This window comes from Quercus robur, chromosome 12 (genome assembly GCF_932294415.1).
Source record: "Quercus robur chromosome 12, dhQueRobu3.1, whole genome shotgun sequence".
Classification (NCBI taxonomy): Eukaryota; Viridiplantae; Streptophyta; class Magnoliopsida; order Fagales; family Fagaceae; genus Quercus; species Quercus robur.
Window position 1 is genome coordinate 95,065 of NC_065545.1, and position 12,512 is coordinate 107,576.

At 33.9% G+C, this 12,512-nt stretch overlaps 2 protein-coding genes across 2 annotated transcripts; one reads left to right on the plus strand and one right to left on the minus strand.

Annotated features, from left to right (window-relative positions):
• Positions 1–3,605: 3,605 nt before the first annotated feature.
• LOC126708718 (transcription factor bHLH3) lies at positions 3,606–6,218 on the minus strand. Its single transcript, XM_050408596.1, has 2 exons — positions 6,070–6,218; positions 3,606–5,955 (listed from the first exon to the last, which is right to left on the minus strand). Exon 2 carries the CDS (start codon positions 5,503–5,505, stop codon positions 3,985–3,987), a length of 1,521 nt encoding a protein of 506 aa, XP_050264553.1. The 5' UTR covers positions 5,506–5,955; positions 6,070–6,218; the 3' UTR covers positions 3,606–3,984.
• Positions 6,219–8,886: 2,668 nt separating this feature from the next.
• LOC126710119 (uncharacterized) lies at positions 8,887–9,420 on the plus strand. Its single transcript, XM_050410495.1, has one exon. It carries the CDS (start codon positions 8,887–8,889, stop codon positions 9,418–9,420), a length of 534 nt encoding a protein of 177 aa, XP_050266452.1.
• The last annotated feature ends 3,092 nt before the right edge of the window (positions 9,421–12,512 follow it).

Genomic DNA, 12,512 nt, shown 5'->3' on the forward strand with positions numbered 1-12,512 from the left:
CATTGTTCTCCTTTGTCAATCTTACTGACTTTGGCATCGGAGACCTTTTTGCAGGCACAACGCCGGCGAACTACTTCCTTTCGTTCGTTCACGAGTTGCAGAAGATTGGTCTGGCGAGGAACAGTTTCATCTGGACGATCATAAATCAACTGACGATCAAATCATCATCAATTTTAATATTTAAATTTCTCATGAATAGTCCAAGTGTCCAATTAATTCTTTTTTGCATCATTTAACTTTTCATTTTTCTTATTTTATATCATTTATGATATAGTTTGTATTTTTTTTTTTTTTTTTTTTTTTTTTTTTTTTTTTTTTTTTATAAATGATTTTGATGTTGTTGCAAGAATTATTAGAATTTTTATTTCTATATGGTGATAGAAATGGAAACTTAAGTTAAGGTACAGTAAGGTACAAGGTACATGAACAAAGCATTAAGGAACTATTGCTAGTTAAATAGATCAATACAAAATTGATCAAATTTTTAATCTTGTCAAAACATGTCGACTCATTTTGACATGAATCCATTTACACCTAAAAGTTCTTCCGCAAAAAATTATATCATGTTCGCTTCATGTTCGTATTTCGTGTCAAACATTATAACGTTTTAAGCAAATACCATAAGTTTCAAACTCTATTACTTGTTTATGATTATGAAAACTTTTTAACTAGCAATTGTCACCGAAAACTAATTATATATTAAAAGGAAAAGATTAAGAGTACAAAGAGAAGAACAACACAAATTATGTAGTAAGTCTAGGAGTTGATAGTCCTTGGACTTGGCATAAGTACACAAAATGTATAGATGGGGTAAGTCCAATACAAACAAAAGGATTAAGAAAAGCATGGTTCCCAAGTTAGCTTGACTATCAAGCACATTTATTGGCTTCACAATGTATATACTGGATAGACACTTGTCAAGCTCTAAAGAGAATGTTATTGCAATAGGAAATTAAAGCATTTAGGCAAGAACAACATGTGAATTATTAGGCACCCATTTTGTTTGATCTATAAATCAATCTTTCAATACATTGATTTGTTTCCTAGATACAATCTAAGAGAAGAGCAAAAAGAAATTATAAGGACTTGGTCTTCAGACTCAAGATCTGAATATGAATGCTAGGTTATGAAGGTGGGAAGGGGCCAAAATGGCCAAATATCATCTTTTGCTAAAATATTTAGCAATCCATTATTGTTTGCGAAATATTTAACAATTTACTACTGTTTTGAAACTCAAGTTCATGAAGTTCGCATTCTACATAGAACTCAAGTTTATGAAAATCGAGTTCCATAAAAAAGTGACACAGTAGTAGAAGCTGAGATCTGGCATTTTATAATTTAGAAGTTCAAGTCAAACTCAAGTTTTAAGAATTTGAGTTCCTTGTAATATGAAACTTGAGCCCTTGAAGCTCAAGTTTCTTTAAAAATTTGAACCTCTCCTCTTCTTTTCCCATTTCATTGTCTTTACCCAAGCCTTAGTTGAAACCAGTCAAATCACACCATCCCTCAAGAGCAAGTGTGGTCATTAGAGTCGACAAGTCAAAGACTCATTTAAGGAGCTTGTCTCACAAGCTTTATTTCTTGTCAGAGATGTGCCGTGTGTGCATTGGTGTAATAGAAGTGATTGTAAAGTGTTGTAATTCAAAGAGTCCAGTTTTCAATAAAAGTTCTTTATTCAGTGTAGTTTTATAGTACTCAAGTTTTATAAACTCAAGTAACACATTACAAGGAACTCGAGTTTCACGTGGTATTTTTTAATTGAAACAATCCAGGTCAGCAGGTGCCGTCGTGGCAGTTTTTTATGAAACTCGAGTTTCACGAAATTGAGTTTTAAAAATGTGGTAAATTGCTAAGTATTTCATAAACAGTGATAGATTGCTAAATATTTCAACCAAAGATGATATTTTGTCATTTTGGTCGATGGAAAGGTATAAGACACCCACTCTACCCAATCCATAAATCAGTCTACGAGAAATTGAAGACTATAGTATGTTATGTACTTTTTTAACCTAACGTGTCATTACGATGCAATACTTGAATTTAAATGTGCTTATTGTGTGATATTTATGGAAATTAGGATCTAATATAATGCATGATCATATAGCTATATGCATGGTAATAATAATCATATCATTGAAAATCATCAGGTTAGGATTAGGGATTTATAAATTATAATTTCATGAACAACTTTTTTTTTTTTTTTCAAATGGCATGATGTCATATTTCTTCTATGGAAATGAAATTCTTTAATGTGCTCGATTCCTTAATCCATGAGTCTTCCGCTTGATTGTTTAGGGGAGTTGTGTGTGGTGATGTATGTAGGAGATTGTAGTGTCTGATTTGAGAAAGATGATTGCTGAGATGGATGATTGTGGATGGGATGGAAGTAGACTAAGTTTGTTAGGATTTTTGTAGCTTAAGAATAGTGATCTTGCATGAAGCAACCTAATGTCTCTCTTAAGCTTTCATAGAAATTTTAGCACCACTTTGTTAATATGATAAATGGGTTGAAATTCTCCCTCAAAAAGTCCCCAATTCAGCAAAAAAAAAAAAAGTCCCCAATTTGATGAAGGGGGTATTATTTATAGAAGTGAACGAATTAGAGTGGGTTAATGACTACTTTTGTTAAAAGCCCTACAAGCTCACATGAGGCAAAACCCAAATTTCTTGTGCGCCTAATATCTCTGTGTACAGCATTTTATTTTCATATATTTCCCAAGCCCCTTATATTTGAGGAATTAAAGGAGTGTGGTTTAGAGGGTAATAAGTGAGCCTATTTGGGCTTACCCATGAACCCAAACCTAGGCTTTTCATTGTGAGTTGGAAACACTTGTAAAAAATGAAGGTCCATGAGCAAGCCCATGTGCTGACCACAAATACAAATAAAAACATTGATCTGGCTTGCTGTATTTGCCACAAAATCTAGAATAATTAACCTAAGGTTTGTAGGCTGGCTGCAAGTAATGCTTTCTGAAGAGATCCTACAAATTTAGCAGGTTGGGGTTATTTCGCTTCCTTAAACACAGAAAAAGTAGGATCGATCAAAATAATAATGTTGAGATTTATTGGCTCAATGACAAGCTCAAGATTTTTCACTGTTAGAACGAGAATGATATAGGCGTGACTTACTTTTCTAAAGAAGCCCCACTATTTAAACAAACTAGAACTGTTTTTTTGACATCGCTACCAATAACATTCCAAGTTTAATTTGGTTTGATTTGTTGATATTCATGTTTGTACATGGCATACTCTAAAATGCTGCTCGGATTTTCCAAGCGTCCCCATGTACAAACTTATAAAACTGCTCCATTTCTGGACTGTCCATTTTCTGCATCAGATCTGCAGTGAGATCCATGAAACCACTATGCCTCCCAAGGCGCAAGTATCTTTGCTCGAGTGATTGATGAAACTCCACTAGCAAGATACAGTCCCACAGAGCAAACTGGTTTCTCCCACCACCTCGTTCGTCAGGAGTCATGGTCTGGGCTCTAGATGGTCCCAGAACCACCAAAATTATTAATTTTCCTTAGTTCTTAGCACTATCATGTTCTCGGAATTTATATATACAAATTAAAATACGAGTACAAGAGACTCGGCCAAAAAAATAAAAATAAAAATAGTGTACAAGAGAACTTATCATATATGAGTACAGTGCTATCTTTTAGCTCAGTTTTACACTAGGTTAACATTTGCTATCTAATAGTACACAAAAAAAAAAAAAAAAAACCAAACATTTGCCATCTAATAGTTCGCTTAGCCCGAATCCCCAACCTACTTGACTCGTGGTCTTTATGCAATCAAAAACAAATTTCAGAACATGAATAACTCCATGAATTTAACAAAGCAACATCATTCAGCCATCTGAAGTTAGATTACAGATCATTAATGGCAGAGGACAATCTGACGAGTCAGTCAAGAACAACAAATTCCATTTGTTTCTTCAAAGAGATGCATTGGGTCACCTAAACTCAAACTTAAGTCGATTCACTTTGAAAGGGCGCCCACTAGCTTCTCCTTCAACTGCTCTGCAGCACCACCTTGAGTCTGAATGGAAAACGTATGAACAACCTTGTCATTTTCTGTTGAAACGCTAGACTCTTGAGCTACAATTTGATGTTCCCTAAACATTTTGATGACTCCAGAAACCGGGTGAGCATCTAGTGGGCAGCTCATCCTCACAACTGAATCCTCTGGCCTTTCCTGAAAATCAATCTCTGATGCAGGTAACTGCTTGTGCTTATTTTTTTCTAGTTCCTTTTCAGTTTCCAAAACCCTGATCTTCATCTGGAGATCAGTGATATAGGTGATGGCATCACCAAGCAGAGAGGCCTTGTCCATCTTAGATATATTGGGAACAACAGCTCTTAACGCATAGAACCTCTGGTTAAGCTTCTCACGCCTCTGCCTCTCAGCTTCCACATGGTTCAAGGGTTCTTCTCTCCCATTGGCAGGCTTTCTCCCTCTCTTTCTGGGTTTCCGCTCATCAGGCTGAGGTGATGAGTCATCCTTAGACAGCTCCAAACTAGAAACTCTTGTTTGAGCACTAAAACCCCCAACAACCATTTGGTTCAACTGTGGAAACAGTTTTGCTTCATTATCATCGCTTTGACATCCATTAGAAGAATTTCCATAAACATGATTGGTACCTATTGCTTGTACTTCAAAAGTGTCCGAAGCAAAACCTGTATCATCTTCCAACTTGGGGGAAAAATTAATATTGACTGATCGGGATTTTGTACCAGCCAGACTAAGTTCATGTCCAAAAATCTTCGGAAACACCTTTGACTGTACATAATTAGATTCTCCGAATACAGTTTTAACCATATCCAAGATAGTCTGCTCTTCTGGAATTGATTTGATTGACCCAAACTCCACAACTCCAGATTTCACTGGTACAAACACCACAGTTTGGAATCCAGCTAATCTCGCTAGAAATGACCTCTGTTGATAATTATTTAAAGAACTAGACATATCTGAAGCCCAAATTGATTTACCAGACATATATGACTCCCCAAGGCGACACGGCAAATCACACCGAAAAGTAAAATACATTGAAGAGAGGTAAAGCATCTCAACATCCAACACACCATCTAACCTTGCTGCAAAATTATCCTCATCCAACCCACCAAAACACGCCTGAAGCTTTTGGAGCACCTGCTTCTTCACCTCCTCCTTCTTCTCAACCCCCTCCAAACTGCCATCCCCTCTACTATTCCTGTCTCCAGCTCCTGCACCTTTTGGATCTCGGCAGTGCCCATCACCCCAAATTAAGGCAGACCCACCAGATTTCAAGCTCACAACCCTCCAGAAAATAGCATAATTCCAACAGGACCCTTCAACAAGTTGGCACAAGCCCCGCTGCACACCCAATTCACTGCGCGGTGTAACTAAATCTGATAACACATTTTCAGAAGCTGATGAGACCAAGAACTCACATGCTTCTGTACCCAATACTGACTCCACCATGACCCTGTCTTCTTCATTCACCCAAAATCTGTCACCCATGTTTCTTCTTCTACAACTATCTTCCACTTCCGCAAACCCTCACCCCCAAATTCTCAAACTAACTAAAAAAACTTTAGAGAAGTCAAGTGCAGCCAATTAAATAAATACATGAAGGCCTTACAAAGACAAATCTATAGAGCAAATTCCTACAAACACTTCACTGAGATTATGCAAAAATCAGGAATTGAGGTCTTCCCAGATGGAACATCTTTGAGGGCTTCTGTTAACAAATATTTTCAGTTCTTCTACACATAAAAAGTCTTCTAAATTACAGCAACATATGAAACTCGGCAAATTTCAGAAATTTAGCTCTACCCATCTAGCAGACCTTCGAAACAATCTCTTAAAGACAACAATAAATTCTCTCTGAAGCTCAATTCAAGACAAAGAAATTCAACAAAATTCAGGAATCCGCGTGGTACCCAGTTAACAAATCTTTCAGAAGAGATCCTATATACAAAAACTAGTCAGTTTGTGATTGTTTCAAAGCTCAAGTATTTAAGAGTCCCAGAAATAGTTTACAAGACTCTGAAAAGGGCTCTAACTAGAAGTAATAGACTTTACCTGAAAATTAACGTGCTGGTCGAGATTAAAAACAATCTGGATCCTCCAGTTTCACCTGACTACCACAAACGCACCAGACAAGGAGAATGGATTCTTTTCGTTTCAGATCTGAATGCTTATTTTCTTTCTTTCTTATTTTAGCCCCACATGTCTTTTCCCCTCTTTTGTTTTATTATTATTATTATTATTATTTTTTTAAAAATTTATACATTGTCCTATAAATTCTATTTTATTTTTGAACGTCACATTATAAGTTTGCTTGAAATCTACTTATTTTATTTTATTTTATTGAAGTTAAAATTTTTTTGGTAAAAGTAATATAAATAAAGATAAAAGTTAGTTGAAATAGTATAATAGAATTCATATATAATATTAAAAAGTGCAATGAACCCATGAATAATAGTAAAAATAAAATAAATAATAAAATAAATTGATAAAATTAATTATGCCAAACAGACACTATATGTGTCGCCGTTTTAAGCTGGACAAAATCGGATGTGACCAAAATGAACAGAGGAAGTGCCACAAACCACAGTAATTACAATCGATCTTGTCCTGCTTAAAACGCTGCAGAATGTAAATGGACGAAGGCGTCTATCAACCTCTTGAGCTTTGTCTCGTGAAGTGACTTGTTTATGCGTCTGTTTAGTAAGCAAACTAATCTCTAGTTCAAGTTTATAGTTTATACTCAACTAAGGCTGGTTTGGTAGTAGTATTGGGGTATTAGTTTTCAAAACAATGTGAAAATTGTGATTTAAATTGTATGGTAAAAACATGTATTTTGAGTACTCAAAATGTTTGCTATCATGTTTTTATAACATTTTATCAAAACTGAAAACACAGCATTGGTTATTTGGTATGAATATGTGTTTATTGGAAAGTGTAATTTTTTTACAAAAAACAATGTCTTTTTATTTAAGTACAAAGTTTGACTATAAACTTGATTGTAATCAATGATTACAACCCTATTTCATATCTTTTTACTAGATGTGAATTTTGAGAAATCGACCTTTGGATTGCATTTTTTTCTTACATCCTTTGTGCTTGCAAAATTTTCAGAAATCAAAGATTAATAACTATATTAATACTCAAATGTTTTAATTTCAAGTTTTTGTAGTATAAAATAATGTATAAAAATTACGTTTATGGATCGAATAGTGAATTACATCTAATTTGACAAAATTTGACAATACATGTTCAGAACATAAAAAATATGCAATCCAACGGTTGAATTTTCAAAATATGTAGCCATGTTAATTTTTTTAGTGGAAGTTATAGGCATAGAACTATTGGGTACAACCAAGTTTGTAGTTAAACTTTTTCTTTTATTTAAAGAAAGAAAAATTCCCACACACCCCAAAGTTTCCTCTCACTTATTCCTCTTCTTCCCAAAAATTATAGCATGTGGGTGCATCTAGTTTGTGGTGGGTTAATGGGTTTCTTTTTAGGTAAAAATACATTTTTGGTCCTTATATTTTGGGTCATTTTTTATTTTGGTTTCTAAAAATTGAAAATCGTTTCAATTTAATTTCAACCGTTATCTCACTAACGGAAATATCATACATGACAGATGGAGTGCACTGACAGCACACTAAATGTTGACGTTACCATTAAAAAATTTATTTCGCATTTAAAAATGCCACATCAGATCCACATAAGCTTCTAAATTTAAAATAATTCCTTCAATTTTATTTTTTTAAATAAAAAAATTATTTTTCTTTTTTTTTTTCCTCAGAAACAAACACAAAATTAAACACAAACAAATCCAAAAAATCAAAACCCCACACAACAATCAAGACCATAACACAAATTCTTGTACATCCGGCCTCTTGTAATTAATCTTGCTTCTTCTTTTGATTTCTTCTTTTCTTTTATACTTCACCTTTGAAGTAGCTGGTTCTGAGTGGGTTGCATGTTGAAACCTGAAAAGTTTAAGGATGTTAAAAATAAATAGTGATAATAGAATTATAGAACAATATGAGAAAAGTTTATTTTTAAAAAAAAAAAAAAAAAACAAAGAATTTTAAGGCAATTACATTTCTATCATGTTTTAAATGTTTTAGGGATAAACAGTATTTTAGTAAATTTAAATAGTACATATAAAAAAAATCTTATTCTATATATAGAAAAAAGGAAAGCGGGGAAAAGAATAACAAAAATAGGAATCTAAGATTATGATAATAGACTAATAGTCATCATGTATTCAAGCCTAGGAATCATACCCTTAGCATAAGAATTAGAAGACGTATCCTTTACCAGTCAAGTACTTAACTAAATGTTAATGGCTACGGTCTTTGTAAAATATATATTGTAGGATTCACTTTTCTTGTGATCTTTTGCCATGCGCATTGGCCTTATATATATATATATATATATATATGATTCAATGAGAGGCAAGAGCAGCAAATCTCGCCCAAATTTCTTCTATAGGCCTCCTTTTTCCCTAGCGAATCGGAACCATCCTCAGTGCAATGTGATTGCTACTGCACATAGTTGCAAACACGTTTTGTTATAATGGACCCCTAGTCAGGCATTTTTTTTAAAGTAACCCTACTAAATTTTGATGGATGCTGATGTTCTTATCTCACGTTTCTATAATTCATTCATATTTTACTAGTATTTCCAAAATATTTTCTAGAAAATTCTCATCCCATCTCAGAAACAAGAGAGAGACAAATTGAATCATAAATCATTCATCTTTGTCATTTGGAAAATTTTGTGATAAACAGAATTTAATTTTATTTCCTGAAAATGCATAAAGATTTTTCCTTATTTTATTTTACTATCGTTTGGTCCACTCTTCAAACCTCAAAATCAATGGTAATTTATTATATAGAGACACCTCCGCCCTCCCTATTGAGTTGGACCCCCCCACCATTCAACTGCATTAAGATCAATGTTGACGCTGCACATTCTGATCTCAAAGCTTCCATAGCTGCCGTGGCTCGCAACCATGATGGAGTAGTCATCAAAGTTTGGGCAAAATCTATCCCCTTGTTCTCGCCTATTCAAGCTGAAGCCACAGCTATCCTTTGGGCTGCTCAATTAGCCATTTCTGAGACCTGGACTAACATCATCATTGAAGGAGATGCGAAGCTTTGTTTCGATGCGCTCTCGTCTACACCCTCTTCTGCAAATTGGTCCATCATGAATATCATTGATAACATCAAGAGTCTGACCCCTTCCTTTGTTAGCTGCACTTTCTTGTGGGTGAGAAGACTTTGTAACATCCCAGCACATACTGCTGCTAAGTTAGCTCTAGCTACTGATTTTTCCTTTTGTTTTAGTTCAAACATTCTGCCTCCGCCCTTAAGGCTTGCTTGTATGGCAGATTGTCCTCTTGTTTCTTAGTTCTTTCTTTTTGAATAAAATTGCAGATTATCAAAAAAACAATCATATCTCAGGAAGAAATGTAACATAATCCTTTGCAAAAGAACTAGTACTGCCAAAAGATTTATTTACTTTTTTCAAAAATAACTTTGGAATTAAGAATATGATATAAGTAATTAGTCCCCACAAATGAATCTGCTACTCAGGTCATCAGTTGGGTTGCAGCTTGGAACTATATATCATATATAATAAAGTTGAAGGTGGTCCAATGAGTTGCTTTGAATTAATGATCTGAAATATGGAGCCGAAAAATTGAGTTGATGAGGGACAATGACTAGTGTGTTTTGGGGACAAGAACTTATATGTTAATTAAATTGCTACAATAATAATCCACATTAGATTAATTATTAATTAATTACTGGGATTACTTAAAGGTGCAAGCGAAACTATACGTCAAACTCAGTTCATTTAGTTGGCTCGGCAGGCTAGAAGACTTCTAGACCAGAAAATTATATTCACTGTTCAAGTAGATTAAAGCCAAGCTATCTTCTTTAAAATAAATAGTGAAAATTAAAATTTATCACCCTAAACTATATCTCGATTATACTTTACACCCTAAACTTTTCGAATGCACATTTACATCTTAAATTATGATATTTGTTGCACTTCGCACCCTGACATCAATTTTGCTATTAATTTGGATGAAAATCCAAGTTTTAGGGTGCAAAGTGTAATAGGTAGTATAGTTGAGGGTGTTAATTTGGATGAACAATTGAGTCTTTTTATGTGATACCATACTTTTTCATCCAAGTTAACAACAAACTTGACATTAGAGTGCAAAGTGTAACAAGGGGTGCAATGCATTCAAAAAGTTTAGGGTGCAAGTATAATCTGAAGTATAATTTAAAATGATAAAGTATAATTTTTCCAAATAAATAAATAAAGAAGAAGAAGAAGTAGATGAAGCCAAGTGATTTAACTTAAGAAAAAATTTAGGTACAGTTATTTAATTGAGTGTTGACCTTAGAAATAGTAATTAAATATACATAAGAAAGCCGTATTGAGTAATAAAGTACATATTTGAATTTAATTAATTGAAAAAGAGACACTGAAAGTATTACAAGTTTTATTACATAATTTTTACAAACTTATGTAGTCATATGTCACAAATCACAGAAAAAACAATTTCAAATTTCATTAATTATATTTTGAAATTTACCAATCGTGCATATTCATTGCTACATCGACTTGTAAAAAATATTTAGTAAAATTAAAGTCAAGCGTAATGAATTTTGTCCAAGTAATGTACTTGTGCATTACTTTGAAGTATCTTCTCCAATAAAAATAAAAATAAAAACCTTTGAAGTAGGATTTACAGAATTAGCATAATGGTTAAGATATTACCAAAACTATCTACTGATCAAGACAATGATAATGATAGATGGTTTGTAATGAGTTTGGATTCATTAGGATTATGACACATGTCCATTTTTGAATATATGTTACCATCCTAGTGGGTCCAGTGTACTAGAAACACTGGACCCAAACTGCCCCCATTTGTAATAGCATATTATAACTCCTTTTAATTCTCTTGAAAACTACACATGCAAGCTTGTTTGGAAACTAAGGTAATGCTTTCAGTGCCCAGTAATGACTTTTATGGAAAAAGCCTGTGATATCAAAAATTAGATAAAGCAAATCGTTGGATTATTTTGAAGGAAATAAACGAATGGTGTTTGAATTAATTATTGCCGTCGAATTTTGTACATGTCACTAAAAGTGAGTGATGTCGTTCCAGCTTTCTGTGGAATAGTTCAAGAATTTCATGGAAACAATATATTCTGTGTGTGCGCTCGTTCAGAGAGAGGATGGGTATTAGTTCTTTGACAATAATATTATACCTCTTTTTTTTTTTCTTTTTTCTTTTTTTGCTGGAATTGACAATAATATTATTCATGGTAAGAGCATTGGTATTGGTAGTTCCAAAAATTTAGTAATTTGACACCACAATAATATTATTTTACCACTTCACTCTGAAGGGCTGTGAATAAATTACCAAAAATTGCTTCAGTTGTTTAATTATAAAACTCGACACCACAGTAGTCGAGTATTGATGGGCGAAAAATCAAAAAAGAGTACAGGAAAACTTCTCTGTAAACAACGATTGGTATTCGATTGGTGTTGGACCGGTCCTATATTGAACTCGGCTATCTAAGTAGCGAGTATTGTTACTCGATTATAGGATAACCGAGTACTGTGTGTTGCTTCTCACAACCACGACCAAGTACTACTCGGTCTCAGTGCAAGCGAGTACTAATTTAAAACTCAGTATCAAAATAGTCGAGTATAGATGAAGAATATTTCGATTAGTCGGTCCTGTGTTCGACCCATCGCAAAAACTGCATGAGGACCCAAACTTCTCTATACAAAACGATTGGTGTGCAATTGGTATGTGATCAGTCAGCATTTATAAAACTCGGCTTTAGAGATTGCGAGTATTACTAATGATACATCTTCCCCTCAGAACAGAACCTGGCCTCACGCCTCTCTGAAATTCTCAATCTCAAGACTGTCTCTTAGTTTCCGTCGTCAACCATTACTCTATCTATGTCTCTTCTTCTTCTTCTCCTCAAAACTCCAACCGTGCCTCTTTCATGTACACTACACTACAGAGTGATTCTACACTATAAAATCAAAACCCTAGCCTGAACATGTCTCTCAACCTTGTACTCGCTCTTCCCTTCAAATCCCTAGGCGACCCCTCTAATTTATCTTCTCCTCAAAATCGTGGCTGCCCTCTGTTATTTTTCTTCAACTTTCAACCACCGAGTCCAGTCCAGCAAGGTATATATGTCCATCATAATTTTTGTTTTGTTTAGTTAGTAATGAAATTGATTCATTAAATTGTAGATTTCGTTTACCGTGTTAATCATTATCATCATGTCGATTGTTTAGTACTTATAGCAGACTTTTTCATTTATTTTTTATGTTGATTTTAAAATAATTGAGTCTTGCTCTATGATTTCTTTTCAAATTTCTTTGTATCTGTCATCTTCAAACAAAATAATTGTAGATCTGTTCGTTTGTGTTATTAATCGCTATGATGTTGATTT